Raw genomic sequence first — 15613 nt, 5'->3', positions numbered from 1 at the left:
CCCACTCCAGACTGGGACCCAATGAATCCTTAAAATGTCTGCTACATAAAACCACTAGGGGGGCCAGGTTTATGATATCAAAAGGCCAGTAGGCACACTGAGTGAATTCAAAGAAAATAAATTTAAAAAGTAGGGAGAAAGAAACCAAGTCCACACCAGTGCACGTGACCCGACACATACCACTGAACCAAGTTGTTCTTTCTTGGGAAAAATTACCCTGTGTGTGTGGGAGTGGAAGTAGTCAGGACACTGACAGATAAGCTGTGCAAATTCTTATCTGCCCTGTGATGGGCACTAAATGAAAATGTAAGAATAGACAGGTACACAAAGGGCATGCTTTGTCTTCAAATACAGAAGACAATACTAATAATTTTATATCATTGTCTGGAAACTGACTATTTTGTCATCCACAAGAAGAGATCTGTACCAGTCCTAACAAGAAAGTCTGCACACCCTCCAGCTGAAAGGGGATAAAAGTGATCCTATTACATCATCTGGAGTCCATCCAAACTACACAATTTCTGAAACATAACCTGTATCAGTCTGAACATGTGTAGAGGAAAAACAGAAACATCTGTATTTTAGCCAACTCTTCCCCAGAAGTTTTTTTTTTTTTTTTTGATTAAAAAACAAAAGTCATCCAGGTGAGCTTGGTAAATTTCAACTGTGATTCTATCACTGGTAAATTTCAAGCAGGGTCTCCCAATTTTCATGAAATGAAACTAACTACTTACATTTCCATGGTTAGTTTATACGTTAAGAAAATACCCTCTTGCTCTGGCTGGTGTAGCTCAGTAGACTGAGCCTGGGCTGGGAACCAAAGGGTCACAGTTCCATTCCCAGTCAGGGTACATGCCTGGGTTGCAGGCCAGTTTCCAGTGGGGGACACAGAAGAGGCAACCACACATTGATGTTTCTCTCCCTCTCTCCTTCCCTTCCCCTCTAAAGATAAATGAATAAAATCTTTAAAAAAAAGAAAATATTCTCTCCAAAATAATATAAAATGTAAATTATAATTGAGAAAATTTAACCAGGAAGGTAAAACTAAAAAAATAAAATTGTTCTGCAAAAAATAAAATAAAATTCTTTATATTAATACTATTTTATGACATTGACAATAGCTTATTAAGGACACACCGGCTAATTTTCTGAGCTATTAAAAGAAAACAACCTATACTAAAATAAAACCAAGTTATATACCACTGGAGGTTTACCTACATAAGTATACCAATTATTATCTAACCAAATTAGACATGCGTAAATATTTCCCTTAGCCTACCACTAACTATGTTGATGAAAACTAGAAGCAATGTAGGAAGACAGATACACACTAACTTCATAAAACTCTTTTACTCTAAAGTCCTATTTTTAAAATCTGTGTACGCTACACAAATTACTTGAAAATAACATATAGGTATGGTTATCTCCATTATCATTTACAGGGTCCAGCAGAAGAAATGCCTGCTTGAGTGTGGTTGGTAACAATATGGTGTAATAATTTATAGTTTTAATTTGAATATTTCACCTAAAATGTCATATGGTGTGCTTGAGTGTGATATTATGTCACAGAATTACATGCTTATGATTTTGTAATAAGAGTTTGTAATTAAAAAGGGCGTTATTTGCACCAGACCCTATATTAATAGGAATTAAAAGTTTCTAGTCTCGCTACCTTTGCACACTATTTCAGAATCCAAACCCTCTGAACAAAGTATACACACAAAATGCCAACTTCCCTTGTGTCAAAGTATATAGTTCCCCTTTAAGAAAACCTAACACAGAGATGTAAACCTGCAAAACTGACACTAAATGGGACAAATATAATTGAATTAATCATCTACCTAGTAAATAATTTACTTAAGTATTCACACAAAAATGTTGCTGTAGTATTTAAGTCAAATCACACAAAACTGTCTAGTTACTATTTTGGGTTCAGAAAACTGCACCTTTACAGAGTCAACCTAACAATCAAATTGGATTTACAAAAATTTAGCTTAAATACGATTTTTTCAAAACCTACTGCAAACCACCCCTGTCCCTGGCCCAAGGAGATGGGAAATTCTACGCTCCAGAGAAATGGGGCCACAGGCTCTGGATTGATACTTAACACAGTCCAGTGCAGGGATAAGCCCCACACTGGTCAGCCCTAAAACACCAGCAGTCAGTCAGTCAGTCCTAACACCCATCCCCACCAATGCTCTCTGTAAACAGGACTGCAGATTTTTATCTGGAGAAACTGGTCACTACAAGAGAATACAACTGAGATGTGGACATTTAGGGCCCCCACAACTTCAGAGCCTGATTGGTCCTTGTTATATTATAGTGAAGCCCAGTAGAGGCACTGAAAGTAGGAGAACATTAAAAATGATGTATCAACTATACTAGGGAGGACCCCCCCAAAACAGAATGCTTTATTAAAAACTGTGTATTTATTCTTGTATGTTGAACTTCAGCCACCTTCAAAGCACTCTCCATTTGATGCAATACACCTACTGAGACAATCATCCCACTGTTGAAAACAATTTTTGAACTTAACAATTTTGCTGCCTGTTAGTGCTTGTGCTGTTACTTATTTCACCTCTTCCACGTCAGCGAAATGTTTCTCTTTGAAGACAGTTTTCACCCAGGGGAACACCACCACCAAAATCACTTAGGGAGAGAGCAGGTGACTAGGGAGGGTGGGGCATGGGGGCCATACCATTTTTGGTCAAACAGTGCTAAACACTCAGTGCAATGTGGGCAGATGTGCTCATAAATCACCCATCATGAAATGGCAAATGTGCTGAAAGTCTTCAAAAAAAAAAAAATTCACTGAAGCTGAGCACAACCTCTCACAGCAACACCAGCTGGTGCACTCATACAGATGGGTTCCCAGAACACTCACCGAGTGGGGGAAACCCGACAAGGGGCCCACCCTCCAGAAGATAATTCCAGTTTTTTGGGGTCTCCCCTCATTCTCTCGGAGAGGTATTTTATTATTACATCCATGAAATAATAATTGCATTCCATTAAAAAAGAACAAAGAGCTCAGAAAAGGGTCCCTGGAAATTATGAATGAGAAACAGCTTTTGAGGGGTAAAAATCAACATAAAAGTTAAAAGGCTAAAGGTGAAGGAATCTTCCAGAAAGCATTAACAAAAGGCTAAGTAAAGGAAAATAGGGGTTAAAGACAATACAATTATAGAATTACCCTGGCTGGTGTAGCTCAGTGGATTGTATGTGGGCTGCGAACCAAAGAGTCACCAGTTCAATTCCCAGTCAGGGCACATGCCTGGGTTGTGGGCCAGGTCCCTGGTAGGGGATACATGAGAGGCAACCACACAATGATATTTCTCTCCCTCTCTTTCTCCTTCCCTTCCCCTCTCTAAAATTTTTTTTTAAAGTATTATTCTCAGTAGCCATTCCAGGAAAAGAGAACAGATAAAATAGACTGGAAGAAATTATATAAGAACTAATTAAAAAATCTTTCCCAGGATTAAAGGACAGTTAGAGCAACTACACTGAAAAATGTTAAGGGGCACCATTCACACTGAAGACAATTTCCAAGCTATGCAATCTTTACGAATGAATTTTAAAAAGGTTCATACCAAAGCACAGCATGAAATTTAAGACCACCCTCCAAAAGAAGAGCCCTGGCTGGTGTAGCTCAGTGGATTGAGCTCAGGCCTTCAAACTTCAAACCAAAGGATTGAGGTTCGATTCCCAGTAAGGGCACGTGCCTGGGTTGCAGACCAGTTCCCAGCAGGGGACACATGAGAGGCAACCACACATACTTCTATTTCTCTCTCTCTCTCTCTCTCTCTCCCCCCTTCTCTTCCCCTCTAAAGATAAATAAAATCTTTTTAAAAAACAAGGAAAAAATTGAAAAGATTAAAATATTAAAATCCCCAAGGAAGCAAATTGGGCTTAACTGATCAATAAGAAAACTAGAAGCTAGAATAAAATGACACGTTCACTTTAAAACTCCGAAGAAAAATAACTAAACCTTGATTTCTACAACCAGACTACCCATCAAAAGTTAACAGACAGACATTTTTAAACATAAAAGATCTCAATACCATTACCTACCACGTACCTTTTTCCTCAGCAAATTCCTCTGGGATAAGCAAACTCTAAGAGTGAGCAAAATCAGAAAAGTGATAAACAGGGTAACCAACCAACAAGAGTGATGCAAGCACCCGCCGGGATAAGAGTGAAGGAAAGTCCCAGCACGAATGATATGAACATGTTACTTTCATAATAAAAAAACATACACCTTATTTAAAAAACCATAAAATACATGGGGAGGAGAAAGAGGGAGGACAGTTTTATTAATATAAAAGAATCCCACATTCATGCTTGTACATTAAAAAACCTACATCTTACCATAATCTCCCAGATGGTAGGATTTAGTTCCTTCCCTGAAGTCAATTCCATATTATGGTCATTTCTGAATATGTAAGAAGTTAAATTTCAAACTTTGTAGTGCACATTTAATATTGTGAAAGCACACAGTAGCACTCTGAAGAAAGTTGTTTTTACTCTAAACCCCAAATCAAATTAGTCTATAGGTAAGTTTTCATAAATGTACCAAAAAACACATCTCTCTAAACATACTTGCAGGTAACATAAAAACCTTACTATAGAAACAAATAAACAAACCCTCCTCACTTTAGGTTAAGTAAGCAGTTGAAAGAAGACAAAGGAAGGATCTTTTAACCAAAAGAACCTTCACCACCCTTAAATCAGGACCCAGCTGAAGATCTGGTAAATCCAGTGAAGAGATAAGAGAACCATTCTAAAGTGAAGAAAGGTCAGTAATAGCTCTACTACAAATAAAGTATTTTAAATACTTGGTGGAAACAAACAGCAATTTAACAGATAGATACCTCCATTTGCATTATTTTGCTAATCTGCAACATTATTCAGAGAAACAACATATTATTTGATGCATTAAAGATTATGCTTCTTGTCATGCTAAGAACCAAATGAAAATTAAACTACTGACCACTTTTTCTTGTCTAAAATATTAAAAGGAAGAAAAAAAGACCTTTGTGATTTATACCAAACTTCTTTGTTTGCCTTTCGAAGGGGTCAAGCCGTACCCACACAGAAGTGCTTCCAGTGTGGCAGTACTCGTTCCCAAGAAACTTGGTGCTGCAGTATTTAAGCAACCAGAACCATGAAGCAATTCTTCTTCATAAAAACAGCAATGCCCCTTTCAGGGCTTGAAGTTCTGATTAATCCTAGAATCAGAAGCTTTTTGTAAGAACTGCATCACTTAGTAACCATAGTTATACAGCTATGGTTCTATAGCCCTTTAAGAACTCCCTTTATACATTGCTACTCAACTATTATTAAACTTTCAAGCCATAATTAATGGTTAAATTATGCTATTACTGAAAGTAGCAAATTAAGTTTGAATAATCTTAAGTCTTAACAACTGATTTTTAAAATGACTTTACTTTGATTTGCCCTAAGCCTAAACTACACCATACAATTTGAGGGCCTAAAGGTTAGGTTTAGAGTTTACCTCTTCCTTAAAGCCTTAAGGTAAAAGATAACTTAGTTATTAGCCTAATATTAGCATTACTATTTTAGGATGCTAATGTGCATTATATTTCTAACTATAAAGTAAAACCTGTTTTTCCACATTCTAGTGAGGACTGATCTCAGGGAATCAAAAACATTAAAAAAAAAATACTTTAACATTGGGCTTTCAGGAAGGACTATTTTTTAATGTTATTTTTAAAAGAAAATGAACTTACCATCTTATAGCCCACTGAGAGTTTTCTGCATTTAAGCACCTAGTCAGTTAACTAAACTTTAACCTTTCTTAGTTCACACTAAAAATACTCATTATTTTCCCCAGGAAATACATTAATCTCCATGTTCTATTTACTCTGTCACATTCACTATCTTCCAACTGTTTTTCTTCTGCCACCGTGTTCAACAGTTCCCCCAGAGTTCTTCTGCCTAAATCACTGTGGCACTGTGGGCCATTCTGCCCTGGGATGCCCACCCACTGAGCAGAAGCAAGCATTTTTTTCTTAACACTGAGGGCACACTTTAATCTTCTCTCCCCACTCAACCTCAACAGCAAGACAAACAGGCAGAGACTGGCCCTGCCCTCACAGAGGGAAATACTTTGTGATTACAACTTGAATTGCTTTTTGCAACTTAATCAATATTAAATGGCAATATTACAAACTTTTCACTTTTAAAAGGAACCCATATCAAGTTACACTAGATACACAGTGAAACAAAAAAAATAGTATAGCTTTAATCCTTATAAAACTGTTTCTTTGAAAAATACCTAATCTTTATTATGGTAACAGTACACATTGCCAAGTATTTACAGCCTTCTGGGAATGAGACAAGTGTTTGGGTGAAGCATATATCAAATTATAACAAGACGGTTTAATTCATCTCCTTTAATTGATACATTTCTAAGGTAGCTTTAATCAGAGCAGTGGAGGATTAACTTCTGAAATAACATGTAACAAAAAAGAAATCAAACCATTAATAGCGATCAATAACATCTGCTGCAAGGCAAGTTCTTTAATTTTATTAAACTGGCTAATCGATATTATATGCAATGTTGAAAATCTCTGAAAAAATACCTTTTAGAACTGTGGATCAAGATGCTCAATATAACCTTTACATAGATCACAGCTTCAAGAAACCTTGAATCTTCAAGGTTTAAAAACACTGTGGCCAGTTACTCAGAAAGTGATAAGTAACAGAAATGAAACAAAATAATCCTTTAAAAGTTAGAACATTATTATAACAATGCAAATCTACAAACTTTTAAAACCACTAGATCACTTTCTTAAATCATAGTATAAAGTCCAATATCGTACATTATATATAAGAAGCTCTTTGTACATGGAAATAGTTACAAGGTATCAGATTCAATAAAATAAATCTGAGAAAAACACTCCTTGTAACCAGAGATATTATAGAATACTAATTCAGGAAGTTATTCACCGGCTTATAAAGAAATAGGAAGCTGTAGACCAACTACTTGAAGAACTATTTCCTGTAGGAAAACTGTAAGACAGCTGAAGGCGGCAATAATTTTCAGAGTAACAAAGACAAAGGATTCTTTTAAAATAAAAGCTCAACATACAACTTTAAATAAATTAGCTTTAAACAGTAAATTTAGTAGAACAAATGTTACACATAATACAGTCTAAACTTTTTTTTACATACTTCACAATCATACCAGAGCTTAAATATGTGTCATTGATAAATACAGCTAGTGCCACCATTATTTTACTTTATTATCTGCCCAACTAAGGTATGTCTTCTCCAGAAGACCTCACTGACCTAAGAAGGGCTTTAAAAATACCCTGACTGCCTGCCTATAATCCTTTAGTAATTGTGCTGCCTTGAAACTGGAGGATAGGCCAACTGTTTTCCAAAAGCCATTCATCTGTTGTCACAAGGCAACAATTAGTTGTTTCCAAAGTCAACATTTATGTTTTCAATCAAATTACATTACCTTCCAAGTCTGGACATTTTATGATCAGATTTCTTCATGACAAGTATAAATTATGTACTTGTAACTTAAAAGTTAGTTCCAACAAGTATCTACAAAGATGTGTAGTAAGATGTAATTTTTTCACATGCAACTAGTTTTAAGTCTTCATTCTCTGTCTAGTGACAACAAGAATCTTCTTTAGATACAAGGGGAAGAAAATACATAAACATTGATTGAAAAGAGAGGCTGAATTTACAATATCAAAACTAGAATAAAAAATGAACTTTGATAGAAGCAACTTGGCTCCAAAAGCTTCACTCATCATCTTTGACTCAGAGTCAGGACAGATATTAACCATTTACCTGTGCAGTACACAAAAATAAGTTGTTTATGACAACTCATAGAGCCCATATCATTATGGAAGTACCTAATAACTGGATGTAAACTAATCTTCTTAGAACTTTTTCCAAATTGCATACTGTTCATAAAATAGATACCCTGTAGAAGAATAATACCCATCTTCTATATCCAATTTTTAGGAGCCCTCTCTATAATTCCTGACAGGTAACCTATAATTCTTGCTTTTATTGACCCAAATCTATCATTCAGGGCAAATCTATTTTTGAAAGGTATGATATGAGAAAATTATTCCACCGAGTCAAAAAATCCTCATGTTTCTTAACATATAAGCCTAATTTTACTGCCACATGAGAGTCCCTCAAAAATATTTTCCCCCACTTTTTAAGTCTATTTAACATCTGTTACCATACACAGTTACAGAATTTTTTTCTTATGACAACTTTTAAGATTTACTCTTAGCAACTTTTAAATAATGAAATTAAAAAATCTTGAATAATCACATTTGTATCTTTTTTTCTTCAGGGTTTTTTCCCTTTTCCAGGTAAGCTTCCATCCACTCCTGCAACCATTACTCTAAATTCATAATTTTCATATCACTTTGGCCTGGTTTACCTGCTCCACCCCCCCACAAGCCCCCACTCTAGTTAGGGTGTTCAGAATGATGTGGTGGGTATGTGTATACATTCTTCATTAATCCTTCTGTATCAATATCTTTAAGAGAAACACTTCTTCTCAAAGGAAGAACCATTGGAGGCTTTAAAAAATAAATTATATAACTCATTTCAACTCAAAACAAAAAGATCATTCAAAATGAAAATGTAGGCAGATATCGCCAATAAACAATTATTAAAAGACACAAAAGACTAAGGGGAGCATAAATGTTGCTCTTTAACCTTATACTTTCAGCTACAGAATCAACCAAAAGAAAGAAGGCAAGCAAGCTATTAAGCTGTTTAAAAATCTCCCCAGGTCAGCATGTGACCCAGCAGGGAGAGGTTCAAAAAAAGTACAGCCTTCCTCCCCCCCATCCCCGCCCCCACCAACAACCTGTTTTGTTTCCACTCCTTTTCCCTTAAAGACACAACCTCACAGCTAGCAGCTCTTTCAATCATTTACTTTGGATGTCTGCTTGAGAAGAAATGATCTCGCTCATTCAGATGAGTTTGCCAGACTTGTATGTACTTTCCAGTCTCAGGCTCTTTATTGTTCTGGTTGAAACCTGACCCTTTGAAATGGATACCAGGACACCAGAAAATGAATTAAAAAAAGAAAAAAAGTGCAGGAAAGGGGGTAAAAACTGTAGAAACATTTCAAGATCAAACTTTTCCCTCTGCTTATCTCCTAATTAACCCTGTCACAAAACTGTATTTTACATTACAAAGTAACAACCTACCCTAAAAGCCAACTGATATAAAATACTCACACAATAAAACAGTATCACTAATTGTATTATCTAATCTAATATACAAATATTACATTTACTTTAGGAGTCGACTGTCCAGAGAAATCTCAATAACACAGTTTGTTTTTCACTTTATTAAAAGTGAAAATACTACCTGATTAAATACTACCAAATAAGCTACTCTTCTAAACAATTTCAGTCTGTAATAACTACTTTTAGAAAATGTTTTTATACACTTAAGCCAGATAAAAATATTAAGGTCTTATCTATAATTCCAAAGCAGGAGGGGATAAAATTCTATTTTGATCTTTTCAACTTTAATGAAATTTTACCATTTTGCTAAAGACAAAAAGTCTGATAAAAATAAATGACCCAATGACCTTGTTCTTGTTTTCCCAGAATGGATGAATTCTATTTTGAAGACTTGCTAGTTTGAAAGAAGTCTGCTAGTAAGAGATTGTATATCAAACCTGAAAATTCTGTTTCTCGTTACATTTTGTGAGGTGGACAGGGCAGTAACCTGATAAATCACATCAAACTGGAGCTAAAAGTTCGTCATTTCACAATCTAAAATACTGTAAAATTAGACACCCAAAGAAGTCCTACTTATTTTTATTCTTCCCTAATGAAATGTTTATTTAAAAAGACATGACTACATTTCACATTTCATAAGACTATGTTAGCCCTATAATTCTCACAATTTGAAATTTTTTCATGCTATTCTTTCAGTTTTGAACTAGGTTAACTAGTAAGTAAGTCTGGCACAAACTCAAAATGAGACTACCCAAAGTGCTATAAAAGATTATTAAAAGGCTCTGAAACAAGAATGAATCAAAAGTTTTCAAAATTTACCCAAGCTAAAGCAAGTATTTACATCATACCAAACAAAAAAAATTATGATGTTGTAATTGAACATGACAGAAATATTAAGGTAAAAAAATAAATGACATTTTAATTCCTCATACCATTTTATTGTTTTCTAAAATACATTTTCCCTAGAAAAGTATCTCCCTCCATTATTTTCACTTACTTTAAGAAGTATCTCTGACCAGAAGATGTCTTTGCCATCTCCCAGCCTGCTGGCAGAGGTACATCATCAGGTATTTCAAAAGAAGACTGTCGAAGGTGTTGAGCAGTGGGTGTAGCTGCTGGGCCAGAGACTACTCCAGTGGGGGTCAGCGTCCCAGGAGACACGGCTCCCAGCTGCAGGGAAGCTGGGGAGGAATGAGCTCGAACATGCTGTGGAGTCAGGGCTCCTGCACTGCCTGCATCGGTACTGGCCTATGAGAATATTAAAATGAAAACTTCTTTAAAATTGTATTTTTTAATTTCTTATTTACTGATTTGAGTGAGTTATTCCTCTTATTCCATCTTATTTATGCATAAGTTATTCCTCTTATTTATGCATTCAATGGTAGACTCTTCTATGTGCCATGACCAGAGATGGAAGTCCCGACCTTGGTGTATCAGAGGGGTGCTCCAACCAACTGAACTACCTTTTTCAATGGTCCCTTTAAATTTCCTAGATAGATTTCCACTGCAACCAAATATCTAGGTACCAGCGGCAAATCTCAACATCTGACACAGAGGAATATAGGTTTGCAGAAGAGTATTTTGAAATAGTTTATGTAATTTTAATATATACTCTTATAAACACTGGTAATTTTATCAATCAGCAGTCTATGTTAGTAAATTTTCTACCCACTACATATTTGATGTGCTTTCTACCTATTTTAAGGGCAAATAGTACAGACTTAAGAAAACATCCATAAAATAGTAAGTGTTGAATTTTACAACCTAATTTCTATAAGGCCAATGCAGTATGGGTGCCTTTCCTAGTTCTAAAATGTCCCAGGGCCCTGGCCAGGTAGCTCAGTTGGTTAGCATAAGTCCCCAACCTTTTTGGCACCAGGGACTGATTTCGTGGAAGACAATTTTTCCACAGACAGCAGGGGATGGGGAGATGGCTGTGTAGTCCAGGTCCTAACAGGCCATGGGACAGGGACCAGGAAGGTCCATGGCCCCTGGGACTGGGAACCCCTGGGTTACAGCACACTCCCTCCCAATAAACCAAAATTGCAAGTTCACTCCCCAGTCAGGGCACATACAAGAGAGTCAACCAATGAATGCATAAATAAATGGAACAACAAATTGGTGTTTCCCTCTCTCTCAATCAATAACATTTAAAAAAAATGTTTCGTGTATAAACACAACCCCTCCAAATAATAACTATGTAGGGTTATTTTTTTTTTACTAGGTCTTAAGTAGTATTTTTTTTCTAGGCCAGGCCCTAAACACAACTGTCATCTTTTTTCTCATTATAGACAAATGGCATCAATAAAACAATCACAAGTTATACAACTTTTAATGAATGCATTAAATTTACAAGTAGCAAAGCCACCTAATGCATGAAATGAAAACCCAACCACGTATTTGTACCTAGATGATAAAGATGTCAACAGTTCAATTGCAATATAACTTAAGGACTTACACACTTACATACCTACCACTGTGTAACAGCAGAAAAAAATTCTGCACTCAGACCCCAAAGGTCTAAGTTCCAGGCAAAACTGGCTATAATCTCTGTCTCAGTCCTCTCATTTGTAAAACAGCTTTTTTCATGATGACAAAAGTAGATACAGGTATGATTACATACAATACTTTGTGAATAATAGTGTTTACAACCCATATTCACACTATTCATAGCTCAGTTAATTAAATTCCACTGTTAGAATTAGTGGTTGATGATCAAAAAGAATTTCCTAGATTTCATATATGCCAGAAAGGGAAACTGGGAGCAATCAGAAGAGGCATTTACGCCTCAAAGTCATGTACATTTCTGAGTTTCCACTCATAATATATTTCAATTAGGAAATCATTAGCAGAAATAAAAGTCAAATTTACAGATGCACAAGTTACTTCTGGATATAAATTGTGCACTTATTTACTAGAATAAGAAGTATACTTCTCAGCTGCAATTCTTTTTGGCTTACAGTTGCCACAAAATGGGGAATTCGATCTCTTATGTGTATTATACTTTCAAAACACATTAACTAGCAGCAGAGCCGTGTAGTCCGTAGGGTGCAATGCCAGCACACATTTACCCATAATGAGTCCAGAAACCCACTTCCAGGGTAGGAGAAAAAGGCATAAGCCTACTTCTCACATGAAGTGTTTTAGGAAAGCAGCTAAACTGCTTTTACTTGCTCTTTATTAACCCAGATTTTTGTCAGCAGGTTAAGTGAGTTTTTCTAAATTCCAAAATCCCTTGGTCTTCGGCAGAACCTACAACAGGCTTGCAAATAGGTAGGGGAATGAAGGGGGGAGGGGAAGGGGGGGTGATAACTCTGCTTTTCACTCAAGTTACAGCCCAAGTGGTCTAACTACATTGGAGTATTTGGAAAACCAATTAACTTTTGGGCAAAGTTCCTAAATTGAAGTTTAGCCTCAAGCAAGTTCCTTAAAAAAAAAAAAAGGTTAAGAAAGAAAAACCTACACTAAACAAATCTACTGGGACCTATCGGAATGTTAACACTCTTTAAGTTTCACTTCTTGTTGCATCAAATCGACAAAATAATCGAACGCTGTGTATCTGTAAGAGCCATGTTCATGTTCTCAATAAGAATTAAAAAGTAATGGCGAGCCTCGAATTAGTCATCGCTTCCCCAACAGTAACTTTTAATCACAGCTGAACCAGGCAGGACTGGGCCTATGAGTCAACCTGCAATGTATTATCAAAGGCTTGTGTTAAAACCAAGGCACAGTAAAGCGCAACTCAGGTCCTACGCAACGTGCAGATGTGGCTAATTTAAAAGCATTTCAGCAGACTGTAAATAATAGTCTACGATTGGGAAACCAACACGTGAACCTACTAAGTTTGATAAGAGCGAGCCTCCCGGAGTTCCAAGGCACAAGGGAAGCAAAAGGGTGAAAGTACTAACTCTATAAACAACTTCCAGGAAAGTCTGGATCCAGTCTTCAGAAAGCGCCGGGGCCGCGAGGAAAATAAATGCTTTCGGGAGGGGGAGGGGAAGGGGGAGAAAGAGCAAGAAACTGAAGGGACTGGTTCTACCCCCACCCCTAATCAACACTGGAAAACAAGAGAACAATTATTTGACTCCCCAGGAGACTGAAGCGGACCGAGAGGCCCCGAAAGAAAGGGGGTGGGGGGTCGAGGCTCAACTTCACAAACTCGGCCGCCGCTGGCAACTCACCCACACACAAATGCCAGAGGCCCCCCTCCCCCTCCCCCAGCACGGCGGCGGCGGCGGCGGGAGCGAAGGTGCAGAGCGCGCGGAGGCGCGCGCATTGTGCAAGCCCACCGCGGTCCGGGCCGACTCTCCCCACCCCCTTCCTTCCTACCCACCTCCCCCGCCACTCCCGCCAACCTCTCGGGAACCCCCAGGAAAAAAGAAAGGAAGGGGGAAAGCACGCCCCCCGCGGCGGTAACCTCACAGAAACTCCGAGGGGGAAAAACAAATCTCGGCCCCGGACTCCGGGAGGAGCGGGGAGCCGGTAACTGGGGCCCGGCGAGGACTCCAGTTTCTCCACTCTCCGGAGACCACCCCCGCTCCGCGACCCGCTAGAGCTCCCAGACCCCCTTCTCCGGTCCAAAGCTGGCCGCCGCTGCTTCCGAGCGCCCCCGGGCCCGGGACCCGCCCAACGGGGACGTGGGCAGAGGAGCCGCGAGGTTACCTGTCGGGAGTGGGATTTGGGTTCTGGAGGCTTGAAGAAGGAGTCAGGCAGCTTCCGGAGCCTCATGGGCACGGTCTGGGGAACGTTGGCCGTCTTAGGGTTCATGACGGCGTTGAAAAGCGCCTCCAGGTCGGTCTCCGAGTCCCCTCGGACGTGCACGATCTGGTGTCCGGCCGGGGGGGCCTGCGGCGCCGCCTGAGACCCTGGGGGTGCCGGCTGCCCGGGTCCCGACGGCGGGCCCTGCCCCTGCGGGGGCTGCGCAGGCGGCTGCCCTTGGCCCTGGGGGGCTGGCTGAGGCGGCGGCTGCTGCCCGGGATCCATGGTTTCTGCCTCCCCCGACGCGCAGCCGGACCAGGCGGGCGAGGGCTCCGCCCGCGCGCCCCGGCTCAACGAGCCCGGACGCGAGAAGCGATGAGGGCGACGGGCCGGGCTGCTCTGGGCGGCGGGAGCGACGCTCTCTTCGCTCTCAGGGCTGGGGGGCTGCGCGGCGGCCCCGCATCCCCCGCCCCGGCGCCTCCGCCCCCGCCCTGCGCCCCGGCTCCACTGGTCTGGCGGCTGCGCCTCGGGAGGGGCTGCGAGAAACCGGGACCTGCGGCGCCTGAGAACTTTTTTCCTTCACTCCCTAGACGGATGCCGGACAGCAAGTTGCCTGTCCCCTCCCCCTTTCTCTTTTACTTCCTTTTCTTGTTCCTTCCTTCCTCCCTTTCTTTTCCCTGGCGGCGGCTGCGCCCGACTGAGACAGAAACTGGCCTCAGACGCCAAAACTAAAGTTGAGAGAACCGCCCGCCCGAGCGGCTCATCGGCTCCGCCTCCCGGCTCTTCCTTCCTCTGCGCGCCCGCCCGCACTGGATCCCGGCCGGCGGCCGAGGGAAACTTTACTGTGCGAGTTGCTGCATTCCAGCGGACTCCCGGCCTCCATCGCCTCTCCTGGCCGCGGGCGACCAACTCGCCCAGTCCGGGCCTCCGCCCGGGCTTCCCCGGACCCTGCTCCTATGGAGACTCGATGACCAACGTGGAGTCCAGTCTGGGTCGGAGCTCTGGAGCTCTGGTCTCTGCGGAGCACACCGCTGCCCTTGGCCGCAGGAATTCCTCCCGCCCAGCCTGGCCCTTTCCCGGCCAGTTCCTCGGGAAAGGATTGAAGGGCTTGCAGTTCGCCCCGAGATGCGAAATGGCTAAGGCCGAAAGGAGTCTGCGGGGGTCGGATAAACCCACTTAAACTCTCCCTGCGTTAGCTTAACTAGACCAGCTGGAGGGCCGTGCGGGCTTAACGCCTCGAAGATAGCTTGAGGTTAAAATAGATACCCGTTAACAGGAGCTGACTTAAATAAGGGTCCATCTATTTTTTTTAACATTAACTTGATTTTTTTTTTACTGCGTAATAACGCAAATCCCCCCTTCAAAGGGATAGTCAACTACTGTAATTTGAAGCTTTGAGATTACTAGAAAAACAAAACTGCCTTTTTTAAAAAGGAAGACCTTTTTAGCAGTGAAACTTGCAACAGTCATGAAAAGCTCAGCGGAAAAAAAAATCAGTGCTGCGTCTGCAAGCATTCCTCTGTGTACCTGCCTCTCATCCTCAAGGGAATGGGAATCCACCCCCACCCCCGTCTTTCTTATCCCTGTGCCTGGCGCAAGGGTGAACCCAGTGGACCTCGACTGAATAACAAATGGAGAGGAGCAGACCCCAGCCA

The 15613-nt window shown here is 40.3% G+C and overlaps 1 protein-coding gene across 12 annotated transcripts in view; it reads right to left on the bottom strand.

Moving 5' to 3' along the window:
* YAP1 (Yes1 associated transcriptional regulator) overlaps positions 1–14649 on the bottom strand; it is a 116373-nt gene extending 101724 nt beyond the window's left edge. For 5 of the 12 annotated variants that reach the window (XM_053670415.1, XM_053670419.1, XM_053670425.1 and 2 more), the window contains exons 1-2: positions 13923–14648; positions 10258–10508 (exon numbers count right to left, since the gene is read on the bottom strand). In XM_053670415.1, the coding sequence (XP_053526390.1) occupies positions 10258–10508; positions 13923–14243 (572 nt within the window). In that variant the 5' untranslated portion in view covers positions 14244–14648. Of the gene's footprint in view, positions 1–10257; positions 10509–13922 lie in introns of all 12 variants that reach the window. The other 7 variants (XM_053670417.1, XM_053670421.1, XM_053670416.1 and 4 more) reach the window with 4 other exon arrangements.
* Between the last annotated feature and the right edge of the window lie 964 nt (positions 14650–15613).

The sequence above is a fragment of the Artibeus jamaicensis genome, unplaced genomic scaffold (assembly GCF_021234435.1).
Source record: "Artibeus jamaicensis isolate MK-2021 breed Jamaican fruit bat unplaced genomic scaffold, CSHL_Jam_final contig_585, whole genome shotgun sequence".
In the NCBI taxonomy this organism is placed as follows: Eukaryota; Metazoa; Chordata; class Mammalia; order Chiroptera; family Phyllostomidae; genus Artibeus; species Artibeus jamaicensis.
The sequence above is the reverse complement of the archived record's forward strand: the minus strand, read 5'-3'. Positions and strand labels throughout refer to the sequence as shown.